The sequence below is a fragment of the Pristiophorus japonicus genome, chromosome 26, assembly GCF_044704955.1.
Source record: "Pristiophorus japonicus isolate sPriJap1 chromosome 26, sPriJap1.hap1, whole genome shotgun sequence".
NCBI classification, from domain to species: Eukaryota; Metazoa; Chordata; class Chondrichthyes; family Pristiophoridae; genus Pristiophorus; species Pristiophorus japonicus.
The window spans coordinates 3,698,781-3,708,567 of record NC_092002.1 but is presented as its reverse complement, the minus strand read 5'-3'; the positions used below and the strand labels follow the sequence as shown (position 1 = coordinate 3,708,567).

At 54.7% G+C, this 9,787-nt stretch overlaps 1 protein-coding gene across 1 annotated transcript; it reads right to left on the bottom strand.

Annotated features, from left to right (window-relative positions):
- Positions 1-4,742: 4,742 nt before the first annotated feature.
- On the bottom strand, positions 4,743-9,017 carry LOC139239058 (homeobox protein SIX1-like). The gene is made up of 3 exons (XM_070867564.1): positions 8,548-9,017; positions 5,925-6,088; positions 4,743-5,022 (listed from the first exon to the last, which is right to left on the bottom strand). Exons 1-3 carry the CDS (start codon positions 8,941-8,943, stop codon positions 4,743-4,745), a joined length of 840 nt encoding a protein of 279 aa, XP_070723665.1. The 5' UTR covers positions 8,944-9,017.
- Between the last annotated feature and the right edge of the window lie 770 nt (positions 9,018-9,787).

Below are 9,787 nucleotides of genomic sequence, written 5' to 3'. Positions count from 1 at the left end.
GGATACGGTTCAGCCAAACGGACAAAGTGGACTCTGGCCCCCCCCCCCCCCCCCCCCAGGGAATGACCAGACCCCGATGGGCCAACACCCACCTGCACTCTCAGCTCCGCGGGAAACTGCTTCAAACAGAGTCGGGTACACCCGGCATTAAACTGGTGCTCGGACTGTCCCTGCACAGTCCAGGCCGCCACCCTCTCTCCGCACAGTCATTCCTTCTCTTCCTCATCATAGAATGATACAGCAGGGGAGGAGGCCATTGGGCCCACTGAGCCTGTGCCGGCTCTGTGACAGAGCGATCCAATCAGTCCCACTCCCCCCCCCGCTCTTTCCCCACAGCCCAGCAAATGTTTCCCCTTCCAGTATTTATCCAATTCCGTGTTTGAAAGTCACTATTGAATCTGCTCCCACCGCCCTTTCAGGCAGCGCGTTCCCGATCACAACTCGCTGCGTAAACACATTCTCCCCATCTCCCCCTCTGGTTCCATCGCCGATTATCGTCAATCTGTGTCCCTCGGTTTACCGACCCTCCTGCCCCCGAGAACAGTTTCTCCCGATCTACTCTATCAAAACCCTTCATCATTTTGAACAGCTCTATTTAATCTCCTCTTAACCTTCTCTGCTCCAAGGAGAACAACCCCAGCTTCTCCAGTCTATCCACGTGACTGAAGTCCCTCTTCCCCGGGACCATTCTGGCCAATCTCCCTCAGCCCCCTCTCCAAGGCCTCAACAGCCTTCCTAAAATGCGGTGCCCAGAATTGGACACAATACTCCCGCTGGGGGCCAACCAGCGATGGTACAAGCAGGTGAGTAATATTATTTTTGTGTAAGCGAGCTGCTCTTTACTCATGTGATGGAGTGCGATGAAGTCCACGGGCACTGGTGCAGGAACAGGAGCGAGGTGCAGTATCTGTGATCGGCCACCAGGCAGTGCTGTCTGCACAGCGACTGACCCAACGCACTCCCTCTCCCAGCACGACATTCCCAGGCTCCACTTACACACGCTTCCGTTAGCTGCATCAACATTCTCTGCTGCACAGCCTTTAATGCGGGTTCCTGTTACTGATGGCAACTTGACTCAAAGTGCAGCATTTAACAGAGGCTGTCAATGGATAAAAAAAAAGCCTTGTATTTATTTTGCGCCTTTCACAACTTCAAGCGCTTTACAGCCAATGAAGTACTTCCGAAGTGTGGTCACTGTTGTAAATGTAGGAACCGCGGCAACCAATTTACACAGCAAGCTCCCACACACAGCAATGTGATAATGACCAGATAATCTGTTTTTGTTTATGTTGATTGAGGGATAAATATTGGCCCCAGGACACCGGGGAGAACTCCCCCGCTCTTCTTCGAAATAGTGCCATGGGATCATTTATATCCACCTGAGAGGGCAGACGGGGCCTCAGTTTAACGTCTCATCCGAAATACGGCACCTCTGACAGCGCGACGCTCCCTCAGTACTGCCCCTCTGACAGCGCGACGCTCCCTCAGTACTGCCCCTCCAACAGTGCGACGCGCCCTCAGTATTGCCCCTCCAACAGTGCAGCACTCCCTCAGTACTGCCCCTCCGACAGTGCAGCACTCCCTCAGTACTGCTCCTCCGACAGTGCGGCGCTCCCTCAGTATTGCCCCTCCAACAGTGCAGCACTCCCTCAGTGCTGCCCCTCCGACAGTGCAGCACTCCCTCAGTACTGCCCCTCCGACAGTTCAGTACTGCCCCTCAGTACTGTCCCTCCGACACTGCAGCGCTCCCTCAGTACTGCCCCACTGCCAGTGCAGCACTCCCTCAGTACTGCCCCTCCGACTGTGCAGCACTCCCTCAGTACTGCCCCTCCGACAGTGCAGCACTCCCTCAGTACTGCCCCTCCAACAGTGCGGCACTCCCTCAGTACTGCCTCTCCGACAATGCGGGGCTCCCTCAGTACTGCACTCGAGTGCCAACCTAGATTTATGTTATCACATCTCTGGAGTGGGACTTGAACCCACAACCTCCTGATTCAGAGGCGAGAGCACTGCCCATTGAGCCACAGCCGACATAAGCTGAGAGGAGGAGGAGACGCCTTTCATCAGACAGGAATGTCTCCGGGCTCTTTGGTGTTCTCAGGGTTATCAAACATGCCGCTTAAGAGTCACTCCCTGTGCAGAGCAGCAGGGTGCAGGCGCGATCCCTGGTCTGTGCTGCGCTCTGTGTGGAGCAGCCCTTATAGCCTCCTGGGCTGTTGAGGAGCCAAACCCGTCAGGTTTCCGACCCCTGTACCCTATCATTAACTCGTGGTGGGAAGTGCAGATGAGTATGTGATGCTTCTGCAATCGAATAGCTGACAACGCTTGAGTGGCGCGCTGGAGACTTGCTGACGGTTTGAGTGTCGACACCTTCAGGCAACGACAGCATGGAATAAAAGGCAAAAGGATTTGGATTTCTCCAGCTCCTTTCCCCGTGTCCCAAGGCGCTTTACAGCCAATGAAATCAGTTTGAAGTGTGGTCACTGTTGTAACAGGAAAACGCGGCAGCCAATTTGCCCACAGGGATTGGGGAGTGAGGTGGAGAGTGAGATTAGACTTTAAAAAAATGTATTCATGGGATGTGGGCGTCGCTGACAAGGCCGGCATTTATTGCCCATCCCGAATTGCCCCTTGAGAAGGTGGTGGTGAGCCGCCTTCTTGAACCGCTGCAGTCCGTGTGGTGAAGGTGCTCCCACAGTGCTGTTAGGGAGGGAGTTCCAGGATTGGGACCCAGCGGCGATGAAGGAACGGCCGATATATTTCCAAGTCAGGATGGTGTGTGACTGGGAGGGGAACGTGGAGGTGGTGGTGTTCCCATGGACCTGCTGCCCTTGTCCTTCTAGGGGGCAGAGGTCGCAGGTTTGGGAGGTGCTGCCGAAGAAGCCTTGGCCAGTTGCTGCAGTGCATCTTGTAGACGGTACACACTGCAGCCAGGGGGCGCCGGTGGTGGAGGGAGTGAGTGTTGAAGGTGGTGGGTAGCATGTCGATCAAGTGGCTGCTTTGTCCTGGATGGTGTCGAGCTTCTCGAGTGTTGTTGGAGCTGCAACTCATCCAGGCAAGTGGAGAGTGTTCCATCACACTCCTGACTTGTGGCTTGTAGATGGTGGGAAGGCTTTGGGGAGTCAGGAGGTGAGACACTCGACACAGAATACCCAGCCTCTGACCTGCTCTTGGTGCCACAGTATTTATGTGGCTGGTCCAGTTAAGTTTCTGGTCAATGGTGACCCCCAGGATGTTGATGGTGGGGGATTCGGCAATGGTAATGCCGTTGAATTTCAAGGGGCGGTGGCTGGACTCTCGCTTGTTGGAGATGGTCATTGCCTGGCACTTGTGTGGCGCGGATGATAAAATGCAACATCCCCACCGACACCTGGGAGTCCCTAGCCAAAGACTGTCCTAAGTGGAGGAAGTGCATCCGGGAGGGCGCTGAGTACCTCGAGTCTCGTCGCCGAGAGCGTGCAGAAACCAAGCGCAGGCAGCGGAAGGAGCGTGCGGCAAACCAGTCCCACCCTCCCCTTCCCTCAACCACTGTCTGTCCCACCTGTGACAGAGACTGTGGTTCCCGTATTGGGCTGTTCAGTCACCTGAGAACTCACTTTTAGAGTGGAAGCAAGTCTTCCTCAATTCCGAGGGACTGCCTGTGATGATGGCACGAATGTTACCTGCAACTTATCAGCCCGAGCCTGAATGTTGTCCAGGTCTTGCTGCATGTGGGGCACGGACTGCTCCATTATCTGAGGAGTTGTGAATGGAACTGAACACTGTGCGGTCATCAGCGAATATCCCCACTTCTGACCTGGGTGTGTTATTGAAGGGTATGGGGACCGGGGGGGCGGGGAGAGGGGGATTAGACTGGGTGACCCATGGTTAAACGGCCTGTGTTCTGAGTTTCCATCCAAGCTGCACAAACCTTACCCAAAACTTTCATTTCTCTCTGATGGACATGTTCCCGCTCCCCTCCCCCTCCCCCACTCAGACACTAAGTCGGCCCCCTCGCTGTTTTTCCACTTTATTACAAAATACACTTTCATTAGAAACTTTCACAATTATTGCATCTCATCCAAACTCTGCGGGAACCAGCCGGTGAAGAAGGGAGGGTCAGCCGTGAACTCATTGAATGGCGGTGCAGGCTCGAAGGGCCGAATGGCCTACTCCTGCACCTATTTTCTATCTTTCTATGTTTCTATGGGTCCAGACTGTTATATATGTGGACTTGTATATACTCTGTACAGCCACCAGAGGGCTCATTCCCCGGAGTCCCAAGGGATCCCATAATCCCTTGGGAGCACAGGTATTTAAGGAGGCCTCACAGGTTGGAGAGGCACCCTGGAGACCTGCAATAAAAGACTAAGGTCACACTTTACTTTCAGCTCACAGTGTTCAGTCTGACTCTTTCTCCATACACGACACAGACTGTCCCGGGGCAACAGGGGGCCAACAAGCACTCGGCCCCTCTGCGCACAGAACAGGTAGTGTCCGCACTCTCTGACCTCACCCTCTGATCACCGACCGACGTGATTAATGAAATAGCGTTCCGCTAACTAGTTCAGTAGTTTTTTTTTCCCTCTAACTTTAAACTAAGTTTGTAAACTTTTGTCCTAACTTTATTTTTTTTTACAATTTATTAGTGCTGAATTTCCATTCCGTCGCTGGGCGATTTTCTGCCCCCCCCCACCGCCCCCGGTTTTTGTCGCTTCCTTCACATCTCCCCCCCCCCCCCACCCCCGATCATTTTCACCCAATCAGGAGCCTAAGTCCACCAGGCTGGAGGTGATCGGTCCGAGAATGGAATCCTGCAGCATGCGCGAGTGCATGAGTTCCGCGTGTTGGAGGCCGCCGCTGGTCATCGGGAGGACAGAGTTCACCGACTGAGGGTACAGAAGTCCCGGGGTCCCGGCCCGAGGGTCCGGGCTCTGGTCCGGTGACACCTCCTCGTCATCCGAGCTGCTGAGAAGGAGCTTGACCCCCGACAGCTGCTTGGGGGGCTGTTTGCCGTGAGGGTTCGCGTTCTCCGTGTTCTCCCTGCACGGAGGGGAGCAAAAGTGGGCTCATTATTGCCGAGACCGCCAGCAAGGTATCGGTGAGACCGCTAACGCCATCCGTCAATCACAACAATGAGAACATAAGAAATAGGAGCAGGAGGCCATTCGGCCCCTCGAGCCTGCTCCGCCATTTAATACGATCATGGCTGATCCAATCATGGGCTCAACTCCACTTCCCCGCCCGCTCCCCATAACCCCCTAACCCCTTATCGGTTAAGAAACTGTCTATTTCTGTCTTAAATTTATTCAATGTCCCGGCTTCCACAGCTCTCTGAGGCAGCGAATTCCACAGATTTACAACCCTCTGATTCCCTTAATATCCAAAAATCTATTGATCTCAGCCTTGAATATACTCTACGACTGAGCCTCCCCAGCCCTCTGGGGCAGAGAATTCCAAAGATTCACCACCCTCTGAGTGAAGAAATTCCTCCTGATTTCAACCCTAAATGGCTGACCCTTTACCCTGAGACTGTGACCCCTGATTCTAGACTCCCCAGCCCGGGGGAAACATCCTCCCTGCATCTACCCTGTCAATCCCAGTAAGAATGTTGTATGTTTCAATGAGATCACCTCTCATTCTTCGAAACTCCATAGAGAATTTCGGCCCAGTCTGCTCAATCTCTCCTCATAGGACAATCCCCCCATCCCAGGGATCAGTCTGGTGAACCTTTGCTGCATGATCTATGGTTTGCTCAACCTTAAAGATTGAGATTATCTCCAGCGCCTCTGGGCTCGCCAAATGGGGCGAGACGGAGTCAGCCCTGGCTCCTGGAATCCCAGGCCCTTCCCATTCCTGGATTGTTCCCGATCCCCGACCCCTCCCATTCCCGGATTACTCCCGATCCCTGCCCCTTGCCGTTCCACCATCGCTCCAGGCTGTACCTGTCTTTGGTCTCGGCCGCTCTGTCCCTCTGCCTCCGGTTCTTGAACCAATTGCTGACCTGTGTAGTGGTCAGTCCCGTGGCCTCGGCCAGCTCCCTCTTCTCCCGAGGGGAGGGGTATGGATTGTGCAGATACCATTCCCGCAGAACACCCCGCGATTTCTCCTAGAGAGCAGGGAAGGAGGGGGAGGGATGAAGTCAGGGAAGGGGGATTAAAATTGAAAGCTTCTGAAAAATCTAATATTCAGCAAATCGCAAATCAATTCTGATAATGTTACTGAACGAAATAAATACTTAATTCATTATAATCTGCCATTAACCAACATTCACATTGCACAATGCTCATTCATTTCTAATATCGGGAATCAAACTGTCCCTTGGAGAGAGAAACGGAGACAGACAGTGTCAGAGAGACACAGAGACAGACAGTGTCAGAGACACAGAGCCAGACAGTGTCAGAGACACACACAGAGATAGAGACAGACACAGTCAGAGAGACACAGAGACAGACAGTGTCAGAGACACACAGAGAGACAGACACAATCACAGTCAGAGACACAGAGACAGACAGTGTCAGAGACATACACAGGGATAGAGACAGACACAGTCAGAGAGACACAGAGACAGACAGTGTCAGAGACACACAGAGAGACAGACACAATCACAGTCAGAGACACAGAGACAGACAGTGTCAGAGACATACACAGGGATAGAGACAGACACAGTCAGAGAGACACAGAGACAGACAGTGTCAGAGACACACAGAGAGACAGACACAATCAGAGAGACACACAGAGACAGAGACAGACACTGTCAGAGAGACACAGAGACAGACAGTGTCAGAGACACACAGAGAGACAGACACAATCAGAGAGACACACAGAGACAGAGACAGACACTGTCAGAGAGACACACAGAGACAGAGACAGACAGTGTCAGAGAGACAGAGACAGACAGTGTCAGAGAGACAGAGAGACAGAGATAGACACAAACAGAGGTAGACAGACACAGACAGAACCAGCCGCTGTGGTAGAGAGCTCTACATGATCCACACAGAGTGAGACAGACAGAGACAGAGACAGAGACAGAGACACAGACAGACAGACATAAGGGACTCCGGAAGTCATACTTGACAGACACAGATACATGGACACAGACACAGCAGTGAGCCGGGGAGAGACACGGATACACAGACGGGCTCAGAGATACACCCTATACTGACAGATTTCCCCAACACCGACCTCTCCCCAACACACACCCCTCCCCCAACACCCACCCCTCCCCCAATACCCACCCCTCCCCCAACACCCACCCCTCCCTCCCCCAACACTCACCCCTCCCCCAACACCCACCCCTCCCCTAAAACCCACCCCTCCCCCAATACCCACCCCTCCCCCAACACACACGCACCCCTCCCCCAACACCGACCCCTCCCCAACACCCACCCCTCCCCCAACACACACACACCCCTACCCCAACACCCACCCCTCCCCCAACACCTACCCCTCCCAACACACACGCACCCCTCCAATACCCACCCCTCCCCAACACCCACCCCTCCCCCAATACCCACCCCTCCCCCAACACCGACCCCTCCCCCAACACCCACCCAGCCCCTCCCCCAAAACCCACCCCGTCCCTCCCCCAACACCCACCCCATCCATCCCCCAACACCGACCCCCTCCCCCAACACTGCCCCCTCCCCCAACATCGACCCTCTCTCCCAACAAAAATGAATTATAAACTGGGATGCCCCCAAACTCCCACCACGGGAAACAGCACCCCAATAGCACTTTCAGAATCATTGATTTATTCCCCCAAACAATAAACAACCCAATAAATGTCACTGAAGCCCCAAATCACAAACCAACCGCTCCCAGAGCAACCCCACATCAGCAACAACCCCCTGAACACTGCATCAAAACCTCATCCCCCAAACACTGACCCCAAATACCGCCCCCTCAAACACTGACCACAAACATTAACCCCAAACACTGACCCCCCAAACATTGACACCCAAACACTGACCCCCCAAATACTGACCCCCCCAAACACTGACCCCAAACATTGACCCCAAACACTGACCCCAAACACTGACCGCCCCAAACACTGACCCCAAATACCGCCCCCTCAAACACTGACCACAAACATTAACCCCAAATACTGACCCCCCAAACACTGACCCCCCAAATACTGACCCCCCCAAACATTGACCCCAAACACTGACCCCAAACACTGAACCCCCCCCCAAACACTGCTCCCAAACACTGACCTCCCAAACTCTGACCCCAAAACACCGAACCCCCCTCCAAACTCTGACCCCCAAACACCAGCCCCCCAAACACCGACCCCCCAAACACTGACATTAAAAAACATCTTCCAGGAACCCCCCCAAAAACAACGGCCCCCCCCCCCGCCCCCGCCGTCCCAAACACACCCCACAAATGCCCAGAGGCTCAGCCCCAACAACCCTTTGCTGTTCCCTGCCAATTCTGGGAGAGTCCCGGACCTCTTGCAGGAATGTCCCCATTGACCAAGTTCAATTCTTTGCCCAGTGGCCCCCTCCTCAGCCAGCAGAGTTTCACCGGGGCAGCGAGCAGCCGACGTGAGACTAGGAAGCCCACCTTAAAGCAGTAGCTGGTCTCCTCCCCATCCCAGATGGTCCTGGGCAGCGGGAACTTCCTCCGGACCCTGTACTTGCCCACTGCCCCCAGCGGCCGACCCCTCAGCTTCTCGGCCTCGGTGTAGTGAGCCTTCAGCCACAACTGCTGCAACTTGGGGTGGCTCTGGATTGAGAACTGGCAGCTCTCCAGGATCTTGTACAGTTCCCTGAAGTTGCCGCGGTGGAAGGCCACGGCCGCTTTGGCTTTGAGCACACTCTCGTTCTTGTGCAGGTGGTCGCAGGCGGGCAGAGACCACAGGAACCTCCCCAGCCTTTCGATGCCGCCTCCCTGTTGCAGAACCTCGCACACACAGGCCACCTGCTCCTCCGTGAAGCCAAACGAGGTCAACATGGACATGATCCCCAGGCCAGCTCCACGGCTGGACAACAAACAGGAGAGAGGGTTACCCTTGGAGGCAGCAGCTCAGAGATCCTCCTGCACTTGTGCCTTGGGTCAGACTGTACCAGCTCCCCCCCGCCCCCTTAAACTGAACTCCACATAGCTGCTCCAACAACAGGCAGCTCCACCACTGCCATTGGCTGCTCACCAAGACCCTGGGGGAGGGAGCAGGATCAAATTTTCTTCAATAATTCACCAAAAGAGATCGTGTCACATGCGGAAACACGATCCCCATCTCAGGCCGAGCATTCTCCAGCCTCCCGAGGCAGGCACGTCTGCTCAGCAGAGATCCAAGGTTACCCTGTGAATTAGCAAAGAGCCATTCCTTTACGTCGTGCCGTTAAGGCGGCAAAACGTCCCAAGGCGACTCACAGGAGCGATTGTCAATTTGGCACCAGGCCGCGAGAGGAGATACTAGGGACAGGCGACCGAAAGCTGGGTCAAAGAGGCAGGTTTTAAGGAGCTTCTTCAAGGAGGGGAGGGAGAGGCGGAGAGGTTTAGGGAGGGAGTTCCAGAGCTTGGGGCCCAGGCAGCTGAAGGCACGGCCACCGATGGTGGAGCGATAATAATCAGGGATGCTCAAGAGGGCAGAATTAGAGGAGCGCAGACATCTCGGGGGGTTGTGGGGCTGGGAGCTGGTTACAGAGATAGGGGGATTTGAAAACAAGGATGGGAATTTTAAATATGAGGCGTTGACGGATCGGGAGCCAGTGTAGGTCAGCGAGCACAGGGGTGAGGGGGTTCGCTGACTGCAGCTCGGTCTAGTCACACACCGTCCACTCACAACGGACCAGCTCCACAT